Genomic DNA, 19,554 nt, shown 5'->3' with positions numbered 1-19,554 from the left:
CCCCATATACAGATCCCCTGTAAAGACCTTGTCTCAAATGACCACCAGGACAAGACCACAGGAAACAGATGACTTTGCTGCAGCCTGGAATTGAACTGCTGGTTTCGTCTGGTCAGAGGAGAACTGGCCCCCCAACTGAGCCTGGTTTCTCCCAAGGTTTTTTTCTTCATTCTGTCACCGATGGAGTTTTGGTTCCTTGCTGCTGTTTCCTCTGACTTGCTTAGTTGCCTCTGACTTCATCTACAGCAATATCGTTGACTTGATTGCAAATAAATGCACAGACACTATTTAAAGCGCTATATAAATAAAGGTGACTTGACTATTTATCTGACTGTTTCTATCTATCTATCTATCTATCTATCCTAGCAACATGCTAATAATGTTAGAAACATGCTAGAAACATGCTAGAAACATGCTAGCGATATTCTAGTTGAATGCTAATCATGCTAGAAACATGCTAGCAGCATGCTAGTCACATGTTAATCATGCTAGCGACATGCTAGCCGAATGCTAATCATGCTAGAAACATGCTTGTGAAATGCTAGATGCATGTTAATCATGCAAGAAACATGCTAGCAACATGTTAATCATGCTAGAAACATGGTAGACGCATGCTAATCATGTTAAAAACATGCAAGCGACATGCTAGCCGAATGCTAATCATGCTAGAAACTTGCTAGTGACATTCTACTAACATGCTAATCATGTTAGAAACATGCTATCAACATGCTAATCATGCTAGAAACATGTTACCAACATGCTAGTCGCATGCTAATCATGTTAAAAACATGCTAGCGACATGCTAGTCGCATGCAAATCATGTTAGAAACATGTTAGTATCTTGTTAATCATGCTAGCAACATGCTAATGACTTTGCTAATCATGCTAATGGCATGCTAGTAACTTACTAGTAATGCTAGCAATATGCTAACTTCTTAAACTTCTTAAACTTTTCAAACTACTCAAACTTTTCAAACTTTCAGGTCAGGCTTTCTCAAGCCAATTTAAACGGTACATAACATACCCAGTTTCACCTAATCTCATGTTAATCTTGAGTACCTATAGAGTAGTACTGCATCCTTCATATATCCAAAAAGTCTTTAGTTTTATCATATTTATAAACGAAAAATACAGCTTCCGATTCTTTCCGGAAACAGCCGAGCTCCTGGAGGCGTTCCGTGAGCAGAGCTATAATACTGATGTTTCGTGTTGTTTCCATTAACATATATTCACTTATGTGCTGATTTCCAACAAAATACAGAAATCTGATGCAATTGTACTTACATGAATGGGGTCTTTTACCACTGGGATCGCTCCATTTTTTAATAGCAAACGATGTCAAATCCAGCGTCGACTTGGGCCTTGTTTATAAAACATTCGTCACTCAAATGACCAGAACACTCAAACGCACTTGATACACTCCGTTGTTGCCCCCGAAAAACAAACTGCATCCTCTGTTCATGTAACGCTGGGTTCTTGGGGAAGCTGAACATGGTAAACTTTCCCTCACATCCAAAAATGTTTGAAGCGCGGTGATGGACGCGGTCTCGATCTCCTCTGGTCTGTGTGTGTGTGGATGCACTTTTCCGGGAGAAAAAGCTCATATAAGGACTTCCATTCTCGTCTACGTCATTAGATCCACGATCCAAAAAAAAAACAGCTGAAACTTGTACTAACCCGGAAGTAAGATTTTCGGCACAGAAATTCTCAGTCATTCTTCAAAATTATTTTTTTTTAACTTTGGGCATGTTTAGCATGAGAATCCATCTCTTTAACACTGTGAACAACTCTGAATACATGAAAAACCATTGTGCCCCCCCCCCCCCCTAAAGTTTGTTTTGACAAACCTTTTTATCTAGTTTTGTTTGTTTTGGTCACAAGAACTATTCTCGTAGTTTTGCAAAATTACGGTTGAACCCCTAATGTCACATGGATTATTTTACCAATCTCTTTATATTAATTTCGGTTTTAATATGATAGTTTATTTTTGTAAGGGTTTTCATGTCCATATGTTTTTTGTTATAATTATATTGGTGTCATCCATAACAAAAAGCTGGCCAAAAATGAAAGATTAAGTGAATATTTGAATGAAATGTTTCGTCAGTAGCCTAAACAAGGATTTGATTCTCCTGTAAGTGTAGCAGCAGTTACATCCGTTGCAGGTATTTGTAATAACATGTTATGTACATAAATTGTTTCTTTTGTATTAGCCTACATTATGTATTTCAACAGTGATATTAACCAATCATTATTGCCTCGCTGTTGTTATATATATATATACTGCATAAGTCATTTTAAATGCTATTGATGGCTTAGGTCTGTCTTACATTAAAACTCGTTATTTACATCAACAGCCAAAAAGGCTGGCTTTGTTTTACCTTTAACACATGATTTACAGTTTTTTTTTAATGAATATAAAACATTTAAAGTTTTGCATTATGGTTGACACCTAGATTAACAATTACACGTTTTATGAATGTTAAGTCTTTCTCAAATGCTGTTGATGTTAGAAAAGTGTATACCAATATTGCATGTAACTTTAGAGACGGTCCCTAAATTTAGGAATATTGTTCACCCAACGTCAAGCCAACTTTATGCCAGTTTTTTTATCGTCTTTCGTTTTCTTTTATGATCATTTGCATTCTGCTGTAAACATGCGGTTCGAGTGGTCACAAGCGCGGATGGGGGAATGGCGAGTCGGTTCAGCCTAGAAGCTTTGGATAAAATCGTCTGATAAATATAAATCTAGTAATTCAAATTTCCACTATACCAAAACAAGTGGTTAGTGTTATTTCAAACCATGTCTGATTTTTCTTATATCGTGTCATATTGTTATTGTACATAACTATGCATGTGATTCTTAAATAAATCATGTTCTTTAGCTCCGCAATGATAGACTCCTATATTCTGTTATTCCAAATGTGCTCTACTTTAACACTGGGTTTAGGCCTGACCTATAAATATTGGACTGAAACATGTCTATTAATATCTGTTAACATGAACCTCGTTCCTTCTATGGTATACACGAAGGAACACTGTGCTCGAGTTACCCATCACGTGTTGGTGTAGTGCTGTGTACCACAGTTTGCAGAATACACCCTGATCTGCTCTGACATCACTGTAGTGAGAGACTCAGAGAAAGAGAAACTAACTTTGTTTAACAGCAATATGAACACCTGAAACCATCAAACTCTTTAAACAACAGAATATTTATTCATTCAGAGACCCTTGTGAACACATCTGATACTCAAAGGTAAGTGATAGAAATATAAGAGAGATTGTCCTGAACAGGTTTCTAATGGCAGTGGTCTGGTTTAGTAGAGTTTATGTCAGACTGGAATGAGTTGAGCAGAAGCAGGTTTAAGCGTGTCAAGTACTCAGATACTTTAGTTGTTTACTGCACTGAAATTATATCAGATTTGTATTAAAGTATGTCATAGATTGAACAAAGTTAGGTATTTCTGTCATTTTGTCATAAATAAGTAAATGACCTACAGACAAACTGAACACAAACCTGCTTCATTGCAGCTGAAAATCACTTTTACATTACACAATAACTTATGATCATCTAATATATTTAGTGGAAAGACGAATCTATTAAGTAGATATATGTTTGTTGGAAAATATAGAGCTTGTAAGAGCTCCCATATTGGCCTCTTTTCACTAGTTTTCGGTCCAGTTTAGAAGAAGATTTTAATCTTCGTTTTTAAATCATTGAATGGTCTGGCACCTTCAAATCTCTTAATACAGCCTTATGCTCCGTCGAAGGGACTTAGGTCCACTGACCATTCATTGTTAGAAGTCCCTCATGTAAGGCTGAAGAGCAGTGACCGTGCATTTGCAGTGGTGGGCCCTAGACTCTTGAATAATTTGCATGTTTGAAAGGCCCAAACACTTGCTGTTTTTAAGTCTAGCTTAAAAACCTACTTTTATAGTATGGTGTTTAACACTGTGTGAGAGCTGCTATTTTTCTATTTTATTTTATTTTATACTATTATATAATATTTCATTGTATGTGTATATATATATTGTGACGAGTGGGGCGGGGCCGAGAGACGTGGGAACGAGGAGTGAGGCCAGGTGTAGTGATTGGAGATGAGCTGCACCTGCGCCCCACCACCTGTCTCGAGTCCCACGTAGGAGATGGAAGGATATAAAACTGGAGCGACCGTGAAGGACGAGAGAGGACCAGGCCTGGGCTTAGTTTATGTTTTGGTTTTTATTTGCGCGCACCAGTCGTCCGCGAGGGGCTGGTGTGCTGTTTTGTGTTTATTTTGAATATTAAAATGATTTTGATTGTGCGCCGATTCCCGCCTCCTTCTTCCCGATGAATAGGAAGTTCGATTGTTACATATACATATATATATATATATATATATATATATATATATATATATATATATATATTGTGACGAGTCAGCTGCCTCCTTCCTGATTGTCACCGACACCCCGTCCTTCTTCTTCTTCTTCTTCTTGTATTTATAATGGCGGGTGGCAACTAACGTTTAAGATGCATATCCGCCCCCTACTGTGCTGGAGTGTGGACCAGAAATTTATACTTCAGGAGAAGAAAAAAAAAAAAAAAAATTAATCAATAATAATAATAATAATAATAATTATTATTATTATTAACTACCTTTATAACATTAAGGAAACCAATGATTAAATTAATACAATGATCCACAAGGACTTAAATTATTTTAATTACACCAGTTTCTTTCAAAAAAATACACAAAGCTTTATATATCTGATCTCCAACTTTAAATAGGTTTTTAAGATTTAATGTGTTCACTCCATATTTCTTTAATTCATCTCTTAATTTTATCCTTTGATTTTCATATTTGACACATTGGCTAATCACATGTTCTGCTGTTTCTTCTTCCATTCCACACTCACACATACCTGATGGATGTTTTTTCAATAAATGCATTGTTTTATTCAACCCAGTATGCCCCAATCGCAACCTCAAAATAATTATATGTTCTCTTGTATGTCTACCTATTGATTTCATTCTTCCTACCACTTGTTTAATATTATATAAATGACGTCCCTTCTTCCCTTCATCCCATTGTTTCTGCCATTCCTTCATAATATTATTCCTTATTTTTGCTTTACTTTCAGCTTTACTAAATGCTACTTCCATAATTCTATCGTGTTTCAGAGCTTGCTTAGCCAACACGTCTTATTTTGTTCTATCCACTGCAATGCCGTTAAAATAGCTAACAACTCAACTGTAAACACTGTTAGATGATCAGAAGTTCTTTCTTTAATACTTATCTTCAACTCTGGAATAGTGAATGCAAAACCAGTAAGACCACTCTTAGGATCCTTTGATCCATCTGTGAATACTGCTAAAAAAGATTTATATACTGACCTTAGTCTGTCATCCACTATCTCTGCCCAGTTGCCCTTCCCTTTATGTCTTTTTATTTCCTCTTGAAAATGGAGATCAACAATTAGTGGTGGAAACAGCCAAGGTGGTGTGATTGGATAAGTGACAGTAGGACTGAACTTTCTCTCCTGTAACTCCATTTCAATTGCTATTTTTCCCGATGCCCAAGCAAAACATTCCACCTTTCCCTTTGTACTTTCCCAATATGGGTTTAGATACTTTACTGTTGGGTGCCTTCTTTCATTGTGCCCTTTTAGGTTTGCCCAATAATTCATCATCAACTGCTTGAATCGTAAATTTAGAGGTAACTCACCCATCTCCACTTGAACTGCACAAGCTGGAGAGGTCCTAATAGCCCCACAGCAGATTCTCAGTGCTTGATTTTGAATAACTTCTAGTTTCTTTATTGATGTTTTCGACGCTGATCTAAACACTACACTTCCATATTCTATCACTGGTCTCATTAAAGCAACATATAAATCTCTCAATGCCCTTTGGCTAGCGCCCCACTCTGACCCAGTTAAGCACCTCATTATATCTAAAAATCTTCTTGCATTTTTCCTCTACTTTTCTTACATGATCTGTCCAGTTTAATTTGGAGTCAAATATTACCCCTAAAAACCTAAAGCTATTTACCTGCTCAATTTGTCTTCCATACATCAAAATCCTAGCGTCCTTAACCCTCTTCAGAGTAAAAACCATCATCTTTGTCTTCTCTACTGAAAATTTAAAACCCCATGAATAAGACCATTCTTCAATCACTCTAACAGTTTCCTGCATTTTCTCTTGAATTAGTGTTAAACTCTTGCCATTCTTCCAAAGGGCCGCATCATCAGCAAACAATGACTTCCCGATATCATACTTTATTTTACAAAACACATCATTTATCATGATAGAAAAAAGCAATGGGCTTATCACACTACCCTGCGGAGTCCCATTTTCCACTCTAAATTTATTGGACACTGAAGTACCAATTTTAACCTGAATGTACCTTTCATATAAAAAGCTTTTAATCCAATTAAAAGTTCTTCCCTTAATATTAATTTTATATAATTTAATCAATAATCCCTCTTTCCATACCATATCATACGCTTTTTCTACATCTAAAAAAACTGCCATAACAGACTCCTTATTTATTTGAGCTTTTCTAATTTCAGTTTCCAAACAAACCACAGGATCCATTGTTCCCCATCCTTTCCGAAAACCACTCTGATAAAGAGATAAAAGTCCCTTATTTTCTACATAAAAAGTCATTCTTTCTACAATCATCCTTTCCATTATTTTCCCAACATGCGATGTGAGAGCAATAGGCCTATAGTTTGCTGGATTTGTAGGGTCCTTACCTGGTTTTGTTATAGGTATAATAATCGCCTCTTTCCAACTTATAGGTAATCTGCCTTCTACCCAGACCTTATTATATAATCCTAAAAGTTTCATTTGAATTAAAAATCCTAAATGCTTTAACATACTATAGCATACCTGGTCTTTTCCCGGGGCAGTTACTTTTGACTTATCTATTGCACGATTCATTTCTCTTAATGTAAATGGAGTATCCATAGCATCCTCTGTACTTTCCTTTCTTCTTAGTGCTTCTGGATATGCATCTCTAGTCTCTTCCCTCCCCCGTTTACTCGCCTCTGACAAATTATTAGAACTATAAATTTCCTCTAATGCCTTAACTATTATTTCAGCTTTTTCCTCATTTGTTACAGCTATGACTTCTCCTGATTTTAAAACTGGATACTGCCAATCTTTTCTAATTCCCCTCATTTTCCTTATTCCCCACACATCCCCCAATGGAGTTGTTCTACCTATACTACTACAATATTCTCTCCAACTATTTCTTTTTGCCTTTTTCACTACTTTCCTAACTTGTGCTTGAGTCTTTTTATACTCCATTAATCTTTGAAAGTTGTGCGTTCTCTTCAATCTCTTAAATGCCCTGTTTCTTTCTTTAATGATTTTACTACATTCTTCTGTCCACCATGGAACTGCTTTCCTATTCATTTTCCCTTTACTTCTTGGAATAGATAACTTAGCCGCTCTCAAAACTACTTCCCTAAACTTAACATCAATTTTATCTATATCTTGGTTTAAATCTATTTCACTACTTTCCACCTCGCATAAATACTCAAATTTTTCCCACTTAGCTTTATTAAATTTCCATTTAGCCTCTCTTTCCTCTACCCTCTCATCACTTCCTACATATATTTTACATAAAACAGGATAATGGTCACTACCTATAGTCGAATCCTCCCATATCTCCCATTCACAAATCCCTACCACTCTTTTGAAACCTTTGCCTGTGTGAACATCTATTCTTGTTTTCCTCCCATCATTAAGGCACACCATCTCATTTCTTCCAATAACTGTTCTATTATTTGTCCATTTAAATCAGTTTTTCCTCCTCCCCATAATGAACTATGAGCATTAAAATCACCACATAAAAAAATCTGATTATCCACTTTTCCCACAATCTGACATAATTTATCAAAAACGAGTTTTCTACACGGATTATAATAATTTATAACAGAAAGCTGCCCTTGATTAGTCCATATTTTTATTATGATATACTCTTCTTCCCTTCCTTTTGCGATAACTTGATAAGGAATATTCCTTTTGATAAATGTAGCACATCCACCTCCTATACCATTTTCCCTATCACCTCTTACACTAATATAATTATTTATTCTAAAATCTAAATTCAGTGTCAACCATGTTTCTTGTATACATAATACATCAGGTGCAGTTGGTAATGAATTGATAAAATGTTTAAATTCCTGCCCGTTTGCCACTAAACTTCTTGCATTCCATTGTAGTATAAGAACCATTATGTCAGCCAACAGTTGAAACCTCCTGACTAGCCTGAGCACTTAATTCATTCCTCACCTCTTCCCAGGACAAGTCAGTAAGGTTTAGGTGATTCACAGCTGCCTTTACTATTATTTGTATCATTTCCGTTTTTGATTTTGTTTCCGTTGTAGCATTGATGTCTCCTGCGATGAATAATTAACTTCTTTAAATCAATCAGTACTTGACCATCTTTTGTCTGCTCCTGATGATTATTGCTCAGTTTTCCATTTGTCTTGTCTAACTTTCTCTCCTCCCTGTAGTTTACCATCTTGACAGCCTCTGCATATGAGATCTTATTTTGCACTCTAATCTGCTGGGTCTCTACCTGCCTCTTCATCACTTCACATCCTCCGTACGCCACACTGTGATTCCCCCCGCAGTTACAGCATTTTAGTTGTACTTCTCTCCTACATTTCTGATACTCATGATCCTCACCACATCTAGCGCACCTTCTTTTCTCTTTTTCAATTCATAGCTGTATGCCCGGTTTAGGGACATATTCTCTCACATTATATGACATGTGTTACTTTGTTTGGAAGTATTTCATCTTCAAATTCCAGCAGCACACTTTCACTGTCTTGTCTTATCCCATTTTTAAAGTTATGTAATCTGCTTACATTTTTCAATTTTCCTCCTTTAAGTTTGCTTTTATTTCCTCCATATTAACATCCACAGGTATCCCCCAAATCACCCCTCTATTCCGCATGTATCTCTTCTCCACACGACTCACACTTATCACTTTATGTCTTCCTATCTCTTTCATTCTACACACCTTTTCTCTTTGTTCTTCATTTATGCACATCATTAGTAAATTCCCATCTCTCAAAACTTTAGCCATCTTGACATCTCCAACCTGATTTTTCAATATTGTAGTCAACTTCACTGGACTCATGTCATGTACTCCTTTTTCTTCACTAAATCTAAGTATTACCTTGAACTCAGCATCATCCCCCTCCATATTACCATTCATTTCATCAGAATTACTCATCTTTTTAAATTTAATTGACCCCACTTTTACAGTCGCGCTTCCCCGTTTATCTACTTGTCTATTAATTTCCTGATTAAACTCCATATGATCTTCACTCTCGGTTTCATCAGATTCTCCCCATTCTGGCCCATTCACAGCACAGCTTTGCCTACCCGCCGCTGCTATCACTGCTTTGCCGTGTTTTCCCATCTCTTCCAATATAGCTCCTTGTCTTCTCTTCATTAAAGAACGAACAGTCGATGATACTTTGTCATTCTGTGTGAAGTCCTAAAGATCTGTCAGATATTTCAGAAATGTTAACACGCTAAACGTTGACGCTGCTGAAGTTTCTCAAGCGAACACGTTTGTTTCGCCGTCTCCCGAGCTACACGTCCAGTCCACAGCCTTATTCAGCACCCCGTCCTAAATCGCCGCCCTTCACCAGGCTCCCGACAGGAGTGGGTGTGTGAGAGGAGGGGCGCTGGACGAGTCAGGGCTGGCGGCGTGTGATGGGGCACACCTGAAGGAAATGGAGCCTCATCACTGCCGCTGTTTAAAAGCCGCGTTGGGCGCCTCTCCTCCGGATCATGGGTCCGGCAGCTCACGTCTCTTGTGGCGCAGGAATCCCTCAATGCACCCTTCCTGGACCCACGAGGACACCAGTGTGCATGCACGGGGAAGAGACCGGTCTCCCGAGGAGAGGCGCGTTGGGCTTTTAAACAGCGTGTGTGTATATCCTCCTGAGACCCAGCCCATTGACTTATGTCCACTGTCGTGGGCATTTGAGTTTCATCCCTTTCCTTGGAATCTTTTGTGCAAGTCTCTTAATTCCTGCTGTACTGTACAGAGGACATCCTGGGCTTTTCAGTGATATGTTATTTGATTGGCTGGGAGGCCGGGAACCCCCTCAATCTAAAATGGACGGCATAGGAACAAGCACATTTTATGGAAAGATAAAAGGTGAGTAAAATATTGTTTGTATATGGTTGTGTTACTATGATAATCATATATTTTCTTGTTCATTAAGGTGTTAGGAATCATATATTTAGTTCTGATAGCAAATACATTATGTATCTTTTGAAAAATTTGCCATTTTATGAATGTCAATTATAGTGGACATCAGGACTATCTTCATGTAAATAATGACTCCACATTGTTATAGGAAACAGAACTGAAGCAGAAAGAATTCTTTACAAAATATTCAAGGGAGATTCAGATTTAGAGTTTTCAGATGACGAGAGCAATGAGGATGAGTTTCAACCAGTGAGAGAAGACCGTGATTTGGAAGATGATGCAGAAGGCTCAGTTGAAGGGACCGATGCAGACACAGATACAGACAGGGATGAGCAGGAAACTCGACGCCCTCTGTGGGCTAGGAGTAATATGTATGTTTTGCAGTTCCAAAATTTTAACTTCAGCTGCATTGAGTATTTAAACTTATTTATTATTTATCATTTAGTATTCTTTTTTTTTTCCTTCATATCAGATTTGCTGTGGAGAGTGAGGATGAGGATGAGCCACCATCTAAAATGAGGATCCCACAACCAGAGCCATCTGTGCGCAGACTAGGAGCCATGCACATGCCTGAGATGATGGATACCAAGCATGCAGAAATAAGGGCTGCAAGAGCAAGGCGTACATGAGATGTACCAAATGCAAGATGTTCCTCTGCATTACCAAAAAGAGAAATTGCTTCCAGGACTATCTGTTAATTGATTGATTGGTTAAATGAGTATGCTCCCAATTATTGTGGGTTCCTCTCAGGTTTGTTTGTCATGTGTCCATGCCATGTGATGTTCTATTTAAGCAGCACCTGTACCAATAAACAAATGACTGTTCTCACTGCAACCTGTGTGAAGCCTGTTTGTCTTTAGCCGGTATCTAGCCAAACTCTGAACTTAACAGGTTATGGGCCCAGATACGCTGACGTTTGTGCAGATACGGCGTGAGTAAGAAGGCAGTTTGCACATTTAAATTTGGGTCTCAATGTTTGGAGTAGAAGCACCATGAGCGAAAGGACAAATTCACGTTGGTCTCGTCTTGTGTTTGACGGAGACTAAAAGAATTATGAACCGTGGGAGACAGTTTTTGGGCCATCTACGGTTGCAGAAATTGAAGGACATCATGGGCCCGCCGTGGGTGCGGATGCAGACGCACTGGCTGAGGATGCATCAAAGAATGCTGAAGCATATGCTGAACTGATCCAATTCCTCTGACAAAAGTTTGTCCCTGGTCATGCGAGAGGCTGGGGATGACGGGCGTGGAGCACTCAAGATCTTGCGGGATTATTATGCTGGTAAGGGTAAGCCCCGCATTGTGAGTCTCTACACAGAATTGACTTCCCTGCAAAAGCTGAGTGGTGAGAGTGTGACTGACTATGTCATTTGTGCTGAGACTTCAATCACAGCGCTGAGGAATGCTGGAGAAGTATTGAGTGATGGACTATTAGTTGCAATGGTTTTGAAGGGGCTGCCAGAATCATTCAAGCCTTTTTCCATTTTTGTCACTCAAAATGAGACTCTTTCTTTTGCGGATTTTAAGACAATTGCGGAGTTATGAGAGCACTGAAGGTATGCGCACAGCTGTGGCCGAAGACAATGTTATGGGGGCCCGGGCACATTCAAGGAAGGCCAGTGGCCCAGCAGGTGTAAGGGTGCGGAGCACTGAAAGTGGGGACATTGAGTGTTTCCGTTGTGGCCAGAGAGGACACAAGGCAAGACAATGTCAGCGTGATCAGCAGTGGAACAGTCAGGGTAAATGTACCACATTGCGAGGAGGATGGAAACTACAACGGCAGGATGATGCACATGGGGTGTATGAGGAGACAGACAATACTTTTGCCTTCAAGTTGATGACCAGTGATTGTCAGCCAGGGAGCAATGTCACCCGAAAGGGGTTGATGGTGGATACTGGTGCAACATCGCATATCATCACTGATCTAGCTAAGTTTAAGAGCTTGGACGACAAATTCCAGGCCGAGACGCACTGTGTGGAGCTGGCTGATGGCACAAGGTGCAAGGGGGTCGCGGAGCGCAGAGGAGAAGCAGAGGTATGTCTGGTCGACAGTAGAGGGCAACAGCTCAGTGCCACACTGAAGCAGGTGCTGTACATCCCCTCCTATCCCCAAGACATTTTCTCTGTGAGAGCTGCAACTTCCAGTGGGGCAACAGTGATCTTTAAGGAGGGTGAGGATGTCCTGCAGTATAAAGACGGTACACGTTTTCTTATTCATGAACATAACAGGCTGTTCTATTTGCCTACTGTGCTAGTAAACAATGACTGTGATAATCAATGTATGAGTTGTCATGATATTCAGAAGTGGCACGAGATTTTGGGACACTGCAATTTTAATGATGTTCAGAAGTTAGAGAATGTTGTGGATGGTATGTCAATTAAGGGTAAAGTACCCAAGTCTATGTGATGTGTGTGTCCAAGGTAAATTCACTCAGAGTAGGAACCGAAAGCCTGATGTGAGAGCCAAGTCACCTCTAGAGTTGATACACACTGACTTGGCAGGCCCCGTTGACCCAAAGTCCAGAGAAAGGTATAGGTACACACTTTCCTTTGTGAAACAGTGGATGCAACTGAGAGGTTCCTAGCTGACATAGCCCCATATGAGAACGTTACATGTATCAGGTCTGATAATGGTGCTGAATTTACTGGACAGGGTTATCAAGTATTACTTCGCAGGAACCGAATCAGACATGAGACATCAGCACCATACACACCACACCAGAATGGAACTGCTGAGTGTAACTGGAGAACTATTTTTGATATGGCTAGATGTATGCTCTTAGAAAGTCAGTTACCCAAGGAGCTATTGCCGAATGCGGTCCAGACAGCAGCGGTGGTGAGGAATAGATGTTTTAACAACCGCACCAAACAGATACCTTATTTTATGCTGATAGGAAAGAAACCCAATATGTCCAGGATGCAGAAGTTTGGTACTATGTGTTTTACATATAGGCAGGACAGGAAGAAGCTAGACTCAAAGTCTGACAAAGGCATCTTTGTTGGATACGATAAGAACAGCCCAGCCTATATGGTCTATTATCCTGACAGTAGAAAGGTGATGAAACACAGGTTGGTGAGGTTTATGTCCAATATTGAGGGACAAGAGACTGATGACTTGTCTGATGACATTATGCGTTATAGCACAACCAGACCTGACCCTGATAAACCCAAGCAGTGTGTCATTCTAGAGAATAGGCTAGGCCCAAGCCAGATAACCTCAGTTGACTGTTGGCTTAAGCCAGAATCGCATTCTCCAGATACCCTGAGTGGAGAGAGGAGATACCCTGGTAGAGAAAGAAGGAGGCCAGATTTCTATGGCATGGAGCGTGATCAGGTGCAGATCAGCATTGATTATTGCTATAAGATGGTTTCCAATGTACCTCAAACTTTTAGAGAAGCTGTGACTTCATCCAACTCAAGGGAGTGGATAGATGCAATGGATGAGGAGATGAAATCACTGAGGGATAACACCACATTTACTTTGACCAACCTACCTGAGGGCAAGAAAGCAGTGGGGGGTAGATGGGTCTATGCTATCAAAACCAATGCTGATGGATCTGACAAATATAAGGCTCGCTATGTCGCCAAGGGGTATAGTCAGGAGTTGGGTGTAGATTATGGAGAAACTTTTTCTCCTACTGCTAACCTTACCAGTGTGAGAGTGTTGATGCAGAAAGCTGCTCAGGAGAATTTAATTCTCCATCAGATGGATGTTAAAACTGCCTACTTGCATGCACCGATTGATTATGAAATTTATATGGAACAGCCAGAGGGGTATGATGTAAAATCTCAGACAAATGAGAAGATGGTGTGTAAACTGGAGAAATCATTGTATGGGCTAAAACAATCAGGTCGAAACTGGAACAGAATGTTACATAACTATCTGTGCGAAAACATCTTTGTACAAAACCCAGCTGATCATTGTGTTTACAAGAGAGAAACAGAACAAGGGAAAGTGATAATATTGATATGGTTTGATGACTTGGTTATTGCTGCCAGTGATGAGAGAGCTTTAAAAACTGTCAAAGAGATGCTTACTGGGAAATTCCACATGAAAGATTTGGGAGAACTGAAGAATTTTCTAGGTATCACTTTTGATCAGTGTGAAGGGGGTGTGACTATGTCACAGCAGAGTTATGTTGGGAAACTGCTGGAAAGATTTGACATGCAAGATTGTAAACCCAGGTCAACACCTTGTGAACCAAAGTTGAATTACACTGATGGTAATGTAAAACTGATTGACCCCAGAAAATACAGAGAGGTGGTGGGTAGTTTAATCTACCTAACCTCATGCACTAGACCTGATCTGAGTTATGTTGTTAGCAAATTGTCCCAGTATTTCAGTGAGCCAACGGAAGAGCAGTGGATAACTGTAAAGCATGTACTGAAATATCTGAAATGTACAAATGACAATATGCTTTGTTACAGGAAATGTGATTAAGGGTTAAGGTTGGTGACTTATAGTGATGCAGATTGGGCAGGTGATGAAAATGACCGATGTAGTACATCTGGTTACTGTGTTAGCCTATGTAAGAATGGCCCTCTGATTTCTTGGAAGACCAAAAAGCAGCCAACTGTAGCATTATCAACATGTGAGGCTGAGTACATGGCCTTAGCTGCCACTATACAAGAGTGTTTGTACTTGAAACAATTGCTTGAACATCTTGATGATTACCAGTATGGTGTACCTATGATTTATGAAGACAACCAAGGTACAATTGCATTGGCAAAGAATCCTGTTAGCAGACAGAGATGTAAGCATATTGATATTAAATACCATTTTGTGAGATCAACTGTAAACAATGTTAAAGTGTTTTTGGAGTATTGCCCAACAGATCAGATGGTTGCTGACCTAATGACTAAACCAGCTACAAAAGTTAAGTTACTTACCTTTTCCACGTTCTTGTTTGGTTGTGGCCAAGCTAGGATGTAGTGCAGTTGGTTTCCATGATGATTTTTTGTTGTTGTTGTTTTTATTTTACTTGTGAATGATTCTGAATAATGTGGGGGTGTTAATTGATTGATTGGTTAAATGAGTATGCTCCCAATTATTGTGGGTTCCTCTCAGGTTTGTTTGTCATGTGTCCATGCCATGTGATGTTCTATTTAAGCAGCACCTGTACCAATAAACAAATGACTGTGTTCTCACTGCAACCTGTGTGAAGCCTGTTTGTCTTTAGCCGGTATCTAGCCAAACTCTGAACTTAACACTATCACCACTAACAAAGAACATGCTAAGAACAAAATGAAAAGTGAAGGAAAAACTAGATTGGATTCAGTTTGACAGGAGGAAAAAAATTCCCCAAAAATCAGTTTCACATTAGTTCATTGTTCAAATAACACTAAAAGGATTCAAGGGGACCAATAAAAGGATATGGACATAACAAAGTGTTAAGCTTTAATAGTAAAGATCTACTTGCAAAATGTAAGGAAAAGGATTCAAGAATGATAAATGTGTCTATTGTATAATCAAAATTGTCTGTATTCTTGGATAATAGTCAATTTACAGCCCAAAATGTATGTATTCTTTATAATCTGGTAAAATTTGTATCTACCAAATGTTTGTTTTCGTACTCAAATGATCCTGTTGTCCACTACAGTGGACATGCTGTAAAACAAAAATAAAAATGTCTAAATTGTAGGATTTTTTTTTTTTAAACCCAAAACCGGTATGGAATCACAAAAATATGATTAGGAAAAAAAAAAAAATATTTTCCTTGGTTCTCAGGAGGTTTAATATTTATTTTAATTTGGTATTCTATTTGTCATATTGTCTTATTCATGCTTGTACAGCACTTTGGTAAGCCCACTGTTTCTAAAAAAAGTGCTAATTAAATAACCTTTGACAACATGTTTTTTGTACTTCCTTTCAACAGCAGGTCATAGTTCAGATTGCTCAGTAAGTTTACGAGTCTCTCTCACTTTGTTTCAAACGAATGATTGTATTTCCATCACTATCATTTCTCACATTTTAACCAGTTAAACTATCATTTTTCTTTAAAATGCTTTAAGAGGGAAAGAACAATGGCAGAATCTTCACTAACAGCAAGAAAAACCAGGAGACAGAGTTTTGACCGTAATCTTCCATGTAAGTCAATAACCCAGAAAAACACTTTGACTTTTTCTTTTATAATATTGAATATTTACAGTTCAGGAATGTAAAGCAGATTAAATAATTTCAGTTTAACAAGAATAATTCTTGTACATGTATGTATTTATTTTTTATGTAAGTGGTTATGTAATGAGCTTCACATTTAGGTTCTGATCAGCTTGTCTGGATTCATTTTACAATAATAACCAGCTGTACATGATCTCTTTGTATTTGAGTTTCTACAGCACTCTTTGTCTCTAAACACTCTTTACATTCAACCAGCTTCATGAGGTGCATCATGGGATTCTTCATAAACAGTATTGAAGGAGTTCACACTAATCCTAAATAATGTCTCTTTCCAGCAATGTCATCCTCCATGAGTTCACTGTCTGAGGAGATTCAGTGCTCTGTATGTCTGGATGTGTTCACTGATCCAGTCTCGACTCCATGTGGACACAACTTCTGCAAGATCTGTCTGAATAAGTGCTGGGACAACAGCCAGACCTGCAGCTGTCCAAACTGTAAAGAAACATTCAAGCAAAGACCTGATCTCAAGATTAATACCACACTCCGAGAGCTCGTAGATCACTATAAGAAGAAAAGTCCTGAGAAAACAACTGAAGTTCTGTGTGACATCTGTGAGGAAAGAAAGCTAAAAGCGCTGAAGTCGTGTCTGGTATGTCAGAGCTCTTACTGTGAAACTCACCTGGAGCCTCATTTGAGAGTGACACGTTTGAAGAAACACAAACTGATGGATCCTGTGAGTAATCTGGAGGACTATATATGTCAGAAACATGAGAGACCTCTGGATCTGTTTTGTAGAGATGATCAGACATGTGTGTGTTCAATCTGCACTGTGAAAGACCACAAGAACCACAACACTGTTCCTATAGAAGAGGGGAGTCAAGAGAAGAAGGTAGACGTTATTATTCTTTTAAAGGACTGATATTATGAGGAATCAGGTTTTATTTCATATTGTGAAATAAAAGTTCATTATGATGACATATTGTGTGTTTAATCTGTGTCTGTGTTCTCACTATAGAATGATCTGATGAAGAGACAGAAAAACATGCAGCTGATGATCCAGAACGGAATCAAGAAGATTCAAGACATCAAACACTCAGCAGAAGTCAGAAAAGTGAGTTTAAAATAATAGAATAAAATAAATATAAATATTTACTATTGCAAAAAAACTTTAATGTTAAGAGACATTGAGAAAACATAACAATAACAAAATAAACAAACAATCAAATGAATGACAGATTACTATCACACTAAAATATACAGCAACAGTCAATAAAACAAGAACTAAAATGTCCAGGGCTTGTTCTGCTCTCGTCCAGGGTGCAGAGTGAAGTTTAATACTTCATTTGAGGGATTCTGAAAACACATGTAGTCTATGTATGTGAACAAATGTATGAGCAACAGTTACACAGATTCTTCTGTTAGCAAACACTGCTAATGATTTTTTGCCTGTCTTGGTTGACCAGATAAACAAAGAAAAGGAGAAAGCAGTCCGTGTGGAGCTCTTCACTGACCTCATATGCTCCATTGATATACATCAGACTGAACTGCTGGAGAAGATGGAGGAGCAGCAGAAAGCAGCAGAGAAACAGGAGCAAGAGCTGATTGGAGAGCTGGAGCAGGAGATCACTGAGCTAAAGATGAGAAACACTGAGCTGGAGCAGCTCTTACACACTGAAGATCACATCCATCTCCTACAGGTCAGTCAACATGATCTCTCTGATCAATCATAATGCAGGATATGACATGCTGAAGGATTTCTCCTCTCTCCTGCTGTAGATTCACTCATCCCTGTGCAGCCCTATAAACATTAGGAACTGGCCTGAGATCAGTATGAAGACTCATGAGAGTCTGGAGACTCTGAGGAGAGAGCTGACTCAACTGAAGGACACTATAGATGAGAAACTCACACTAACTGGTACATCAATTACACACTGATCAGATAGAAACATGATAGTGTAGTCTGTTCTTTAAATATAAGCTTCAGATCTGCTGATTTTTTTTTTGTGATGTATCTCTACAGAGCTGAAGTGGATGCAGCTGTATGCAGGTACAGTGTGCTGTCTGCACTACACTAGTTTACATTCATACACTCACTGCTTCATTACTGCACTACAATCTGATTAAACACTGGGTTAACTGAAAACATCAGCATCACAGAATATCTGTATTCTCTGTTTTCTCAGTGGATGTGGCTCTGGATCCTGATACAGCTAGTCCATATCTCATTCTGACTGTTGATGGAAAACAAGTGAGATGTGGAGACATTAGACAGAAACTCCAAGACAAACCAGAGAGATTTGATAAATGTCTCTATGTCCTGGGAAAGGATGGATTCTCCTCAGGGAGGTTTTATTTTGAGGTGCAGGTGAAGGGAAAGACTGACTGGACTTTAGGAATGGCCAGAGAATCCATTAACAGGAAGGGAGAGATCACAGTGAGTCCCAGTGATGGATACTGGACTGTGCGGCTGAAGAATGGAGATAAATATAAAGCCGGTGCTGATCCTTCTGTCGCTCTGTCTCTGAGAGTGAAGCCGCAGCGGGTCGGTGTGTTTGTGGATTATGAGGAGGGTCTGGTCTCCTTTTATGATGTGGAGTCCAGCTCTCATATCTACTCTTTCACTGCTCAGTCTTTCACTGAAAAACTCTATCCATTATTTTGCCCATCCTTAACCTATGGAGGTAAAAACTCAAGCCCACTGATCATCACACCTGTCCGTTATAATAAATGAATTTACTCCGTTTATCAAATGCAAGATTAAAATAATGAATTTTATAATTAAAAACCTGGAAACATTTTGTTCTGCTATTTTTTTTTATCAATTGCTTTTCAGTTTTTGAAATCTAAATGATCTCATCACATATTTTTAATGTAAATATAATGCTTGTTCAGTAAATTAGTTTTTGTTCAACTTTTCATAAATATTCCTGACATTTTTCTCCCTGACAAAGTGAAATTGCCAAAAAAAAAAAAAAAAAACCTCTGATGTCTGTAGAACTGAGATGGCTGTGATCTTTCTGTTATAAGGAGTGAGACAGCAGCACACAATAGGTGTATTTAGCAGAGCATTCAATATATTAAATAATCAAATATAAAAATTAAACACTATATAAACTGATTCCTAAAGAAAGTATTACATTTCTTCAGTTAAGAGCAGTGAGTGATTTTTCTATTTGAGTTTTGTTGTTTTATTAATGTTAAAGGAATAGT

The 19,554-nt window shown here is 38.6% G+C and overlaps 1 protein-coding gene across 1 annotated transcript; it reads left to right on the top strand.

Annotated features, from left to right (window-relative positions):
* Positions 1-3,116: 3,116 nt before the first annotated feature.
* On the top strand, positions 3,117-19,326 carry LOC113084129 (E3 ubiquitin-protein ligase TRIM39-like). The gene is made up of 9 exons (XM_026254779.1): positions 3,117-3,253; positions 16,103-16,125; positions 16,239-16,314; positions 16,680-17,233; positions 17,360-17,455; positions 17,808-18,041; positions 18,121-18,259; positions 18,365-18,391; positions 18,528-19,326. Exons 3-9 carry the CDS (start codon positions 16,251-16,253, stop codon positions 19,073-19,075), a joined length of 1,662 nt encoding a protein of 553 aa, XP_026110564.1. The 5' UTR covers positions 3,117-3,253; positions 16,103-16,125; positions 16,239-16,250; the 3' UTR covers positions 19,076-19,326.
* The last annotated feature ends 228 nt before the right edge of the window (positions 19,327-19,554 follow it).

Source organism: Carassius auratus, unplaced genomic scaffold (assembly GCF_003368295.1).
Source record: "Carassius auratus strain Wakin unplaced genomic scaffold, ASM336829v1 scaf_tig00039712, whole genome shotgun sequence".
Taxonomy (NCBI): Eukaryota; Metazoa; Chordata; class Actinopteri; order Cypriniformes; family Cyprinidae; genus Carassius; species Carassius auratus.
The sequence above is the reverse complement of the archived record's forward strand: the minus strand, read 5'-3'. Positions and strand labels throughout refer to the sequence as shown.